The sequence below is a fragment of the Melopsittacus undulatus genome, chromosome 8 (genome assembly GCF_012275295.1).
Source record: "Melopsittacus undulatus isolate bMelUnd1 chromosome 8, bMelUnd1.mat.Z, whole genome shotgun sequence".
In the NCBI taxonomy this organism is placed as follows: Eukaryota; Metazoa; Chordata; class Aves; order Psittaciformes; family Psittaculidae; genus Melopsittacus; species Melopsittacus undulatus.
The window spans coordinates 45,968,607-45,981,543 of NC_047534.1; the positions used below are offsets into that span (position 1 = coordinate 45,968,607).

Consider the following 12,937-nt stretch of genomic DNA (forward strand, 5'->3'; position numbering starts at 1 on the left):
ACCTTGTTAAAATATGCAATGTGTCATCAAATATGCATAGCATACTCGTGCAAAATCTGCAGAGCGTAAATCACTGTATTACATTTGCTATAGTATTAATGTAAAACGTGGTAGAAAGTATTACCGATAAGAACTTGGAATTACTTGCTACACATCAGAGCTTGATTTTGTGTTATATCAAATAAAGCAAAGAAAGAGCAATGGAATAGATTATTTTACACAATCATTATATTAAAAGCCTGTTCAACATGCCTAGAATAATTGTACAAATTATAATTCATGTAAAATTCATGCAATTAGTTGCTGGTCTAACAAATTCATAGAGGGGGTTTTGCTTTGACTAAACCAAGCGCACCACAAGGGTATCATCATTTCCATGCACCGGGTCAAACCCTGCGTGTTCGATTCCAGGTGAAGGCAAACATTTGAATGTGTCAGTAAACATGTGGTTATCAGACACACAGGTGCACCTCTGATAGTCATCTAAAAAATTAGAATAGTAATAAAGTGACCTACCGATAGGAAATCATCTCTCCCTTATCTCTCCCAGTGTCTCGCAGAAATAGTTACGGAATTACCCTGTCGAAATAGTTATGGAATAACATCAACCACTCACACACAGGAGAGGATTTTGTTCAGACCTGTCACACATTACGTATTTATTCCAGACCTGCTGGGTAACCCCTGCAGAACACGACCCAGCAAAACCACTTCTGACCAGGGCTACCCGCGGTGACTGCCCGCCGCTGCAGTGGGCTCCCCTCGGGAATGTCGTTGGGTCTCGGCCCGGTCCCTTGGCCCTCTCGGGGGTAATGCTTTGGGACGGGTAGGGGCTAAGGGTAGCGGGGGGGACGGAAACGTGAGGACGGGTTTTGGTGGCCGAGAGCGAGAAGGAGGACCGAGAACAGTAAATCTCCTCTAGCCTCACAGCCCGGGAGGAAGCCGGGCAGCCCCTCTCCTACCCACTGAGGGGGCAGCCGGGTCCGCGGGAGGCGGAGAGGAGTGGGCGAGGAGCGGAGCGACGCGGGCGGTGCCACGGCCCGGACCCGGCGCTCGGTGAGAGGCGGCTGGGAAGGACGCGCAATCCCAACGCCCCGGCTGCCTGCGCTTCTTGGGGGCCCTCTCCCCCTCGACGGCCTGGTCTGCCCCTCCCGGGAAATGCGCCCCCTCTCCGGGCAGAGGGGTCCCGCTGCCCGTGGGCCGAGTGGCTCCCACCGCCGCCTCAGGGACAGCACCGTGAGCCCGGCGGCAGCCTCAGGGCAGGTACCGGCCCCAAGGCCGCCGCTGCCGTCGCCACAGGCCCGTTGCAGCCGGCGGAGACGCTGGGGCCGAACGGACGCCTCTCAGGTCGAGCCCCGCACCTTGTGGAGGAGAGGGGAGATAATGCAGCGAAGCTCCTCAGGTGTCCCTGTCAACACCGCGACAAGACAAAACCCCCATGGCGGTTCTTCACCCGAGCTTACCCCGCTGACGGATCAGGAATAAAGCTGGCCTTTTTACCCCAGATATCTGCTCACCTCGAGCCATGCAGGTGCAGGGGGATGACGCCTCTACTAAATCCTATGGGTACGTGTTTTTTAAAGGGGGAGTAGCGTCCCTCGAAGGTAGGCAGAGAAGGAGGTGGTGCCGCAGGAGCGGGGGCTTCTCTGCCTCTCCTCCGCTCCGCTCCCCCAGAGGGCCCGGCCTGACCCGAGAGCTGCGGGCGGGCAGCGCTGCCCCCCTCGGCTCTGCTCCGCCAACGGGGCAGCTCCCCCGCAGCAGGGAACCTCTGCCACCTGCAAAGTGCTGTCAGGGGGTTTAAAAGTCAAGGACAGGGGTAATCACAAACATCTAAAACCCGAAGGAGTTTCATCTCCCGCTGTCTCCGACTGCAAACCTCCGTGCTTGGCCATGCGGTGCGTAAACTCTCCCCTATGTCCCCTTTTCACCCGCCCTAAAAAAAAAGAGACAAAGCTGGGCGAGGAGCAGCTAGGGCAGAGCTGGCGTCGCCCAACTTGGGACGTGCAGAACGGCAAAGTGCTCTCCGACACGGCGTGAACGTTTCGCCAGGTTTATTTTACTTGTTATACACAGACGATACAAACGGGCAAAAACCGAAACATTTCTCAATGGAGCATGTACTGGTATAAATTATTCAGTTCCACAGACGTAACAGAACAAATATAAAAATCACAACATTCGATTTACAGAAGAGTCAAAAATATACACACGTTTATGACCCTGAATTTCTATTAGGAAATTTCCCCGTCGAGTGTAATCTAAACTGAATATTTAGCCTGATGCATATTTCAGTTTGTAATTGTATTTTTTCCCTCTATATAAAAATGCGTTAATTGTATAGATTTGCTACTCAAAATTCGAAGACTTACTATTCTGCTTCGCCGGGGGGAGAGACCTGGAGGGATATTAGTTCTCCTTCATGAATTTAGTAACAGGTTTACAGGAAAGATCGCTCTTACTTTTGATGTGCATTTGATTCCCCAGGAAGTCAGATCTCGGTTAGCTACTTTATGAAAAAGTCAATTCCAAAACTAAATGCAGTAAAATATACAACTCACAATTCATCTTCACTGGACTACACTATGGTTACCAACGATTCAGTCGTCTATATATTTTTTCTTTTTTTTTTTCCTTTTTTCTTTTTTTTTAAGATTATTCATTACAAAGATTTACAGCAATATAAAGAAAGAGGGGAAAACTGCAAAGAAATTTGAAAAGAGTTTGTCAGCATATTTGGCACCTGCAGGGACCAGTAATGGATTTGGCACTTGGGGGCGGGGGGGGAGGGGGAGGAGGAATACCACAAAAATAATAATATTGCTGATGTCGAGCTATTCCTTTTAAAGAAAAAATACAGAGGCAGTTAATTTTGCTTTTGGAAGGCGTCATGCTACTTTAATCGACTTTCCTACGAGACGTATTTCTGTTCTTTTGAAGGGAAAGCTGAGCTATTCTTTAGCTGTGTTAGCCCAGGGCACGGCGTAATTATTTCATGCGAGGAATTGCAGAGAAAGTGAGAAACCCATTACTCGCTGCCGCAGCTACGGGCCGCTCTGCACTTCCAGAGGCATTTAGAAAGAGTGTTTACCGGGCGGGGGGGGGGGGGGGGAGGAGGGGGCTGCTGCGATGTTGGGACAAGGGGAGAAGGAGCAAAGGTGGGAGGGAGAGATTTAAACAGGATCTAAGTTTTCTGACTTAACGATGAAAACAAAAAGAAAATCCAAACAAATAAGAAAGCAACAGAACCAAAGAAAAGTAGTCGGTTACAATAAATTAAGTACTATGTACAGGCATTTCACAGGCTCTTTTCCCCCACTATTACTGTTATCCCCTAGTATCCATCCGTGGTAAAAGGAAGGAAGCGCTGTACTGTTTGAGAGTCTAAGCATCCTACTTATCAGTGGGTTTCGGAGCAGCGGTGCCCCCCGCGCCCCCGGGCCGGGCGGGAAGCGGGGCGGGGGGACGGCGGCAGCCGCGGCTCTGCCTCCCTGCCTGCCTGCGGGCCGGGCTGGGGGTACGGATGGGCAGCTAGGGGCGGGGGTCAGTGCGCTAACGCGGAGGAGTTATTGTGCAAAAGGACGGCGGGGCCGGGCGGCCGCGCCTAGCTGTGCGAGTAGAAGCCGTAGTAGCCGATGTCCTTGGCGCAGGTCTTTTCGCAGTCCCGCTGGGTGAGCACCTCGCTCTTGAGCGGCGAGGAGCTCTCGGACACCGGGGTGTCCGAGGGGGAGATCCGTCTCCTTTTGGCCTGCTCGTAAATCCCAGAATCGGTGGAGTCGATGGACTTAATGGACGACGGCGTCTCGATCCAGCTGGAGTCGGACAAATCTTTGGGCTTGGAGTCCTCGGCGCCCGGCAAGGGGGACCGCTCTGGGGCCAGGCTCTCCGCCTCCTCCCCTAAGTAGGGGTTCCCGGCGGCCATGCGCGCCGCCGCCGCGCTGTTAGGCCAGCAGGAGAGCACGGAGCCGGACTTGCTGCAGTACTGCGGAGGGCTGCGGGCCCCCCAGCCCGAGGGGTCAGCGTAGTAGCCCAGCGGTCGCCCGGCGCAGCCGGCAGCCTGCAGCGGCAGCGCCTTGACGCCGGCGGCCGCGTAGGAAAGCAGCGTGGCCGCGTTGCCGGCGAAGTCGGTGGCCGTGTCGTAGGCGGAGGCGGCGAAGTCGAGGCGGTTGTTGGCGGGCGCGACGAACCAGCGCTGCGGCGAGGGGGCCCCCGGGTCCTCGGCTTGCTGTGGGGAGAGCAGCCCGTTGGTGTGGGGCACGCTGCGGTCGGCGCCGGGCCCCGGGCCGGCTCCTGCCCCGGGGTGGAAGCGGGACTTGGCGTAGTTACTCACGAACTGGTCCTGGAGGAAGGAGCCGGCCATGGCGTAGCGGGCCCCGGGCACAATTTGAGAGCGGGGCGAGTCGTTGGGGGAAGGTGTCAGCCGGTCCATGTCGCAGCCCGTGTAGATCCTGCCCAAGAGAAGGGGAGAGAGCTGGGTGTCCGCCGCAGCCCGCCGCCCTCCTCGGCGCCGCAGCCGGACTGCTGCAGCCCTCTGGGAGGAACGGAAGGGACCGAACGGACCGGCGGCCCCCTCAGCGTGCGCCTGTGCTGCCCGCGGCCTGCGCTCAGCTCCGGCCTCGGCCTGCGGCGCTGGGAGCACCGAGGGCCTTAATGGGGAAGGGGCAGGGAAGGCACGGAGAGAGCCCTTTCTGGGACCGATTGGCCACTCATTGGCAGGAGAGAGATCTCTTGCTTCTGCCCGAAACCGGCTTAACACCGACGTGAAAACCCGAGCCGTGACACATTGACCGCTCCCGCCATATGCGCACCAAGCAACGCGGTCATTTGCAGTGAACAGCGTGAATGGCAAACTACGGAATTCTATCGGCTGTTTATCACTTATTATTGGGAGTCACAGACGAACCATCAACATTATACCGAGTTTAAATTAAGCTAATCTTTAAACACCTACTTGAAGGAAATGTAAAACAAGACACATCCAGTGTTCCCTGCGTGGCCTATATATAATTCTCCCATGCTGGGCTGCAATTTGCGATTATAAAAACTTTAATGGATGAATAACTACTATCTGTATTTAATTCAGGCTAAAACTGTGCTTTAATTAACCCTCCACGCCTCCTGGAATTTCTTATCCAAAATAAACTTGGCCCTTAAACAAATTCAACGTGCTAGACAACATTGAAGCTTCCCCCTCCCCCCCGTCTCCTTTCAAGTGACTCCCTGTAAAGGTTTTTTCCTATTAAAAAGAGAAAAGCAATGGCAGCTGGGGGCGAAGGCCGCGCATCTTCCCTGCAGAGCTCCCAGAAGAGCGGCCAGGCCCTGTGGCCGCCCTCCATGACACGGGAAGGGACCGCAGCTCCCCTCCCGTCGCAGCCCGGAACCCCGACACAGCCGTCGCGACCCCCGCCCTTAGGGGATAGCGCCTGAACCACCAGCCTCTCCCAGGAGAGAGTCTGCTCTCGGCTCCGGGCCCCCCTCACACTAGTTCAGGCTTCGGCATCGTTTCTACCCTTGGACTGAAATCCCGCTGCTGGGGGATGCTGGGCCGCCGTCGGAGGTCAGGGAGCTTTAAGCAAGCGAGGAAGTTACACGCAGGCTTAGGCACTCCGAGGGAGGCCGCTCCTCGCCTCTCCTTTCGAAAGAGTCTAAAGGAGGTTTCCCTCTCGAAGCCTGGACTTGCAGAGGGGCAGGTGAGCTCCGAAGCCTCCCAGACCCTGCCCTGGCTCGCCGCCTCTCGCCGGCCATTCTGGGCAGACGGTGCAGACTAGCGGCTCCGGGTCGGGTGTCCCGGTGAGGTGGGGAGTGGGGTCTGGTGCTCCTCGAACCGCGTTAGGGGCAGCATCAGCCACAGGTCGCATAGGGACACGGCTCGGTGGGTCTGGCGGCTGGGCCTGAGCGGGGACAAACCGCGACCAAAAAACTTCGGAGGCCTGAGCTCCACCCTGAACGGGGGAGAGGGAGGGTAAAAAATAGAAAATCCAACCGCAGAGAAGAGCAGAACAAGACGAAGCAACTTTCCTCCGGACACGGGCTCTGCGGACCCCGGGTTACCCGAACCCAGAGCGTTGCTCCGGCACTAAGCCCGGTTTTGCCCGGGTGCCTCTTTCGGAGCCTTTGCGTGCAGGTGAAACGGAAACTTGTTCAGGGTGTCAAAAATGCGTGCCAGGAAACACCAGCGACAAAACCGCCTAAGTGCAAAAGCGAGATGCGGTGCGGGCAGCACTGCCCCAAGCGCGGAGGTGAGCACAGGCTGCACGGGACTGCGTGGAGCACGGCCGCAGGAACAGCCTCTCCGCGGCCCTGCCAGGGCAGCCTGCGGGTGCCTCCCTCCAGGAGGGCTCTGGAAGAACCCGACACGGCGCGTTTTCGGTGTGAAACGAAGCCAGCCCTCACCCCAAAGCTTTCCCCTGACATGTGTGTGCAGCGGAAGAAGAGAAATAAAAGAAATCTTCTTTACTTACGTGTCATAATTGTCTCTGAAACCTTTTGCGAAAGGATTGTGGTCTATTTTCAGCTGTGTGATCTAAGGAAAGAAAGGACCAGAGTTGTGAAAGCCTGAAAAATACATCCTACTGCAGCCAACACATTTTTAAAGTCAAGCTTTACACTAGTCGGTCGAATTGCCTTTAAAATGTGAAAAATAAAGATCTGGCATGCTTGTAGATATCAAGGTCTAATTTTAAGATGTACTTTATTGAAAAAAAGTACGGTAAAAATTAATACTGAACCCCACGTTTTGAGATGTGTCAGTATTGCTACTGCATGGGTATGAATATATTTAAATCCAGAAATTAGGCAAACCAAACCGCAGAACGGTAGCTAAGAGTTTACATTTGCATCGAGCAAAATAATTGAAGCGAGAATGTGGACTGAACATATGTCAGTTGAAAAAGGGGGCACCAGTCTGTAGCAAAGCCAGACCACTCCGAAACGTAGCCAGGCATTAAAGAGCTTTTAATTTGAGGAAGTTGCTCCGTCACCCCCGGCGCAATCAATGAGGTTGTTAATTGATCTTTGCAGGCTTAAAGCTTAAGCTAACAGCTAACTGAGCTGTTTCCGACTGCAAGAGAAGCGCGGCGAATGAACGCTCAGCTCCGGGCGGAGCGGCAACGCTGGTGCAGGGCACCCGAGACAGGGGCGGGCGGCTCCTGCCACGCTCGGCGCTCAGTGGCCCCGGCCAGGGCAGGGTGGCACAAAGGGGCAGATAGGGATCCCCATCTCCCGGTGCCGCAGACCCGAGGGGGAAGTGCCGCGGCCTCGGCGGCCTCGGCACTCAGCGGGGTGCGCTGCAGGGAGCGCGGGGGACCGCGAGAGGAATAAACCCGAGAGCTCTTTACATCGGTGTTTTGGTAGGCGGTGACCGCTATGAACTGCGTCTCGGGGAAGGTGAAGGTCTGCACTCTGCCCGGCTGGTTGGTATCCTCCGTCCCGTCTTCGTTCACCTCCACCACATGCAAGCGTGGCTGGTACTTGTGGAGGGACTGCAAAACCACCATCTGTCGGGCAGAGGAAAAGCAGGGAGGGGGCCACGGGAAGAGGAGGAAATTAGAGCAAGAAGGATGGGGAGCGTGATGCCCGCGGGCAACGGGACTCCGCTGCCACCTCCCCGGGCCGACTGCGGCTCTCCCGACCAAGCCGGGCCCGCCCGGGCGACGCGCACAGGATCAGCGAGACCCGTGGCAAAATTAACGGGAGGGCTCCCCCACCACCCCCTTTTACTGTCACCTAACTACACGATCTAAAGAAATACACGTCCTTTCCGTAACGGTAGGATTTTGCCTGAAGCAATAAAAATAAGCCTGGCAGAGCGGCTGCGTCTTCCCCACTAACCTGCCCGTTGTTGTTTGATGCTCCTTTATTGTTTGTAAGTTTTAGTTTCCCAAAGGAGATTTCCTGGCGCATCCAGTGGGCTCCCGTGTTGGGGGAGTCGGGGTGCATGTACACCCGGTTTCCTAAGCAAAACAGCAAAATACAACCACATCACAGCTCTCGCGGACACCCCGGTTCTGCCACCGCAGCAGCACACGAGGTCGAAGGATCCCGTTAAGTCAGCGGCATTTTACTGTCAAACCCCCCTTTATTTTCACTGAGGATTAAACCAGCGTTTTCCGAACTCCTATTACTTTGTTTTCCACCCTCCTTTTTCTTTTATTTTCTTTTTTATTTCCAGAGAATCATTGGCTCATACGCGTTTAAGAAGTCGCCAGAGCCAGTCCACAAAGGCTTTAATTAATCATTCTCACCTACATATGTGTCGGGAAAAGTGTTAATTGGAGGAACTTGCCTTGTACATTGGTGTCCGCCTTGCCGCAAGGAACCCATTTGCCTCCTTGAAATCTCCAGTGGTTGGGATCCGCCAAAATTACATCCACAAAAATATTGTAGTGAGCCGTGGGGTCGAGACCAGAAATATTAAAACTTAGGAAAGGGAACATGCGCCTATAAAAAAGGAAAGGGAAAAATGAAATATAATAAAGAGAAGGAGGGAAGCAAGCCCCTGGCAGCGATGGGCACACGCGGCAGAGCCAGCCCGTTGTGTTTTATCCTCACGGCTCCCGGTAGCGACAGGGAGACAAAAATCACAAGAAACTCCCTCCCCGAAACGTCGAGCTTTCCGCGGGGAAGGGATGAGGGCAGCGGGGACCCGGGGGAACGGTGCCCCGGCGGGGACCAGCACCGGTGCTGCCGGCTCCTGGCGCCCGGCTCAGGGGCTCCCTCGGGGCGGCGGAGGCTCCGGGCGGCTCCTCCGGCGGAGCCGGCAGCTCAGCCCCGACCCCCGGCGAGGCGAGGGTCCGCGCGGTGTCTTACCTCCCCTGCTTCGTGATGATCATCTCCGTCTGGTGCCGGTGAAATTTCAGCCAGAGTGGCCTGTTGCACAGGTAGACCTGAGCCTTGCCGGGAACCAGCCCCGGCTGGGTGGAGGAGAACTGGTAGAAAGGTGCCCCTTGGTAGGAATGGCCATACTGCTGGGGGTACGGGTAGCCCGCCGTGGGGTAGCCTTGTGGAGAAGAGTTGGAGAGGAGGCTGTTGTAAGCTCCGTTGGTGATCACAGGATGGTGAGCCATGTAGCGGCTGGGGCTGGCGATGGAGAAGGCTGGGTGAGCAGGTCCATGCTGGCTGGGGTAAGGGAACATGGTACTAGGAGCAGAGGCAGCAGACTGGGGCTGGCTGGACTGAGAGAGCAGATAGCGATCTGCAGCAGATCCATCGAAACTGTGACGAAGCTCAGAGACCCCGTCCAAGACGGGAGAGAGTTTATTTCTCTGGACGTCCCCTGGTGTGTCCTTGGAGTCAGGAAAATTGTCTGTATCTGACTGATTCGTCATCCCCCTGGTAATTTTTTTCAAAGGTGAACTTCTCTCCAGGTTGTCAGTGGTCGAGATAATGGGATGATCATGCAAGGCAAGCTCAGATCCGCCTGCATGTGGGTAACTGCTGCTCACATTGAGAAATTTCTTGGAGAGCATGATAGAGGGAGAAAGACAATGCTCCAGCTGCATAGCTCTAGCACCACAGTAATAACCCTTCAGTCCCTGGATCTGAAAGGGCTCCTTAGTATCAGAAGCTAGACATCCTGGGACCCTCGCTAGGCAGAAAGCAGCACTTCATCCACCAAATGCTTCCCAAACGTTTGATTTACTTTTTTTTTTTTTTTTTTTTTTTTTTTCCCTTCCCTGGGAGAAGAGATTGGCCAATTGACACTATGCAGCAATCAGGAAAGACTCACTTTTGATCTCGCTGCTTGTGGAGAGGATGAAACGGCTTCTGCCATTGGTTAACCGCTGACAGTAATTTAATTAGATAGACATTAATTAGGATAATCACCTGGCTCCTGGTCGCGACGATCATGGCAAATTGAAGGAGATGATTTTATTGTGAGATAGAAGGAAGGGGGAAGGGAAGAATGTGTTTGCTGTAAGTGCTCATTATTATGTGACCTTTCCAGATTTTTAATTTTTTTTTTTCACTACGGCTGGAAAATAAACCCAAACCCCTGCGATTCCCCAAATGTGCGCTGGTGTCCCCTGCCTTTGTGTGCTAGGGAGAGGACGTGGGCCGGGGACTTCGGGGACGGGCGCGGGGGGAGTGCCGTGCCGGGCCGGGGGCCGCTGCCGTCCTCTCACCTCCGCGAGCTGCCTCCCCTTCGGGGCCAGCCTCCCCCCCGCCTTCCCACCCGTGCCTGCTTCGCGGGGGAAAATGCACTGCTGAAAGCGGCCGTGTATCATCTCTTAAGTTCTGAAATAATCATAAGCCCCGCAAACCAAGTGCCCTGATGTATTTGCCGCGGTGTTTACGGGTTCTTTAGTGTATGAATATTTTATCTGGGAGCCGTAATGCCACAGATTATCAGCAAAGCAGGGTGGAAGGCATCCATCTACCCGCCCGGCGCCCGGCTCCTCTCCCCTCGCTGCCTGCTCTCCCTCCGTGACTCAGTCCCGCAGGCAGCGCCGGGCGGGAGCGCTGCTTCTGCAGCACCGTTTGTGGTGAGCCATGAGCCGCCTCGCCCGCGGCTCGGCCCGCGGGACCAGGGCGGGACCGGAGGAGCCCAAACCGCAGCGGTGCTGCGGTATCAGCCGCCGGCCCCCTCTGCCCGGGGCGCCCGGCAAGAGCTGGCCTCGGGACCTGAGCCCTGGCTGTGCCCGCCCGGGACCCCGTCAGCTGGAGGCACCGGTCAGCGGGCCCGTTTGAGCTAATTGGAAGCAGGACCCTCCAAGACATGAAGATGCACCTGAGGAATTCAGGGGACTCGCTTGCCACCCCGCCTCTGCCAGGCACCAGTTCCAGTTTCCATTCTAGGCACACCTGTGACTTCTTAAAAGCCCCGTTTTTTTGCCCGGGGAGGAGCTCTCCCGTTCCATTTTTCCTGGTATTTTCCCCTTAGCAGTTTGGACTTCAGGTATTTTATAGATCACATCTCTTTCCATGTGACAGCAGCAGCCGACTTCAAATCCCACCGGTAACGGAGCCTGGACCATTGCATAACAAACCCAAGACCAGTGTATCATCTGAAGCCAGGCTGAAACTTTGCAAACTCATATCCAGATAAGATATAGAACCAGCATGACTTGTGATAACATGTATTTCAACACTCTGAAAGTCCACAGCCATTTATTTTTCCATTGCTTAGCCGTGAGCGAGTTTGGTTATTTGGTGTTTCACAGAAGACAGCATACATACACTCTCTGCAAGAAAATTATTCTAATAAAATAATTTATGAGGCCAAAAGCAAGCAGTTCACCGTTTTACTCACAGTTGGGTGGTACAGCACATGCAACCTTCCATGCTACACCTTCTCCTTTTGGTGCTAAGAAAATAGTTTTATTAGTAGCAGTTCTAACTGGTGGCTCTAGCACTTGTTTCACCAGTGTGCTCACCCTCCCCTTTCCTTGCTTGAAACCTATGGAAAGGTAATGGACTTTTATAGGCAGGAGATGGGTCGAAACACAGATAAACCTTAGGAAACGCTGCCCTGAATTTCAGAGCTACACCCATATAGATGCAGAGCTGCAATGAATTCAGTGGTATACTGCCAATCAGATGGAAGTGCTAATATATGCCAAAAATCTTCAGTGCACAACTCCTAAACTGGTATAATAGGGGGAAATGCCGTGGCAGGTGGTGTTATAGAATCGTCATAGAAAGAGGGAGAGAGGTTTGCTAATACAATATGCCCATCCTTCGTGATGACAGGTGACGAGGGGTCAAGCTGCTAATGAAGGTCTGCTCCGCTGCGGCTGGAGGCTCAGAAGGTGGCTGCTTGAAAACCTCTTTCTTCTTCCAAGATGGTATATGGACTGCTGCGTTTCAGGTTACAGCATGCACACATTCTTGCAAGTCCTCTGTGTTGCTCCCAAAGCACTGGACAAAAATGAGGAGAGATGCCCCAAAAAACCCAGCCTTTTGATTATTCATGAAACATCTTAGTAAATGGAAAACTGCGCCTTCAATTCAAACTGAGGAGTGGATCGCAAGCAGGGTACCACAGCACAAGCTCATTCTACAGGAGATAAGCATCTCCAACAGTCTCCTTTCAGCTACCCTCTGCAAGATGTACAGTTGTCAAAATTAATTTAGAATATGCAAGACTGGCTGTTTGTCTCCCTGCTTACACCGGCCTTTCAGGCATGTACACACTGCAGCACTGCGATAGCTCCTCTCCTGTTCTGCAGTACCATGTTACCCACGACCTGCCAAACTGCGTATCCCTCGTGGTGCTACACATGCATGTGGGAGTAGAGAGCGGCAGGGACGCAGAGCCCCGGGGGCAGATGAGCCTGGGGCATGTCCCCCATCATCTCCTGCCCCATTTCACCCTGGGGTGCACACATGGGACAACTGACGAGGCCCAAATACAGCGTCCTCAACGATATGCAGGTTTTCAGTGCGCATCGCCAGAAAGCACTTCCATTTGACTGTATGCTGGCAAATGTGGTTTGGTTTGTCTCCATTTTCCCAGCCTGATATTCTACTGCCTACTGTGGGGGCAGAGGGAAGGCCATAAGGAGGGCAGCTGCAAAAATCTGCATGTTCCCCTCTGAAGTTAGTGCATGCTAAATATACTTTGAGAGAGTGTTATTCTAAAATAGTAAATTAAAAAGCCTAAACAAGAAATTCCAAACAAAAGAAAAACCTTTCAATGGGAATGAGTAAGTAAATAGAAAATTACTGGGCACAAAATGGAAAACAAGACAATTGTATGGGTTACTTCTTTACTAGCAAGTAAGAAGTAAAATAAATTGTAAAAAAAATAATCTTCAAGACCAAAAGATGGATCTGGTTTTAAATATTTGCCTGCCACAACTGTTGCCATTTATTAAAAAAAAACCCAACAAACCAGTGAACAAAATATTGTGACACAGAAAAAGAACTCTTATGCCCAGACAAAACAATCAAATCAACCTCAGTACCACCCAATACTTACACAAAAAAGCCTAACTGG

The 12,937-nt window shown here is 53.4% G+C and overlaps 1 protein-coding gene across 1 annotated transcript; it reads right to left on the minus strand.

The window, feature by feature from the left end:
• Window positions 1-3,601: 3,601 nt before the first annotated feature.
• Window positions 3,602-9,574, minus strand: TBR1 (T-box brain transcription factor 1). The gene is made up of 6 exons (XM_034065617.1): window positions 8,806-9,574; window positions 8,282-8,436; window positions 7,828-7,949; window positions 7,335-7,493; window positions 6,459-6,520; window positions 3,602-4,445 (listed from the first exon to the last, which is right to left on the minus strand). The coding sequence occupies exons 1-6, from the start codon at window positions 9,495-9,497 to the stop codon at window positions 3,602-3,604; spliced, it is 2,034 nt and encodes a 677-aa protein (XP_033921508.1). The 5' UTR covers window positions 9,498-9,574.
• Between the last annotated feature and the right edge of the window lie 3,363 nt (window positions 9,575-12,937).

Excerpts from the sequence above, each read along its gene's own strand:
- TBR1 (XM_034065617.1), bottom strand. The coding sequence starts at position 9,497 with ATGCAGCTGGAGCATTGTCTTTCTCCCTCTATCATGCTCTCCAAGAAA. Across the intron at positions 7,950-8,281 it reads GGCGGACACCAATGTACAAG|GAAACCGGGTGTACATGCAC; the intron begins GCAAGTTCCTCC and ends TGTTTTGCTTAG. Across the intron at positions 6,521-7,334 it reads CCGCCTACCAAAACACCGAT|ATCACACAGCTGAAAATAGA; the intron begins GTAAAGAGCTCT and ends TTCTTTCCTTAG.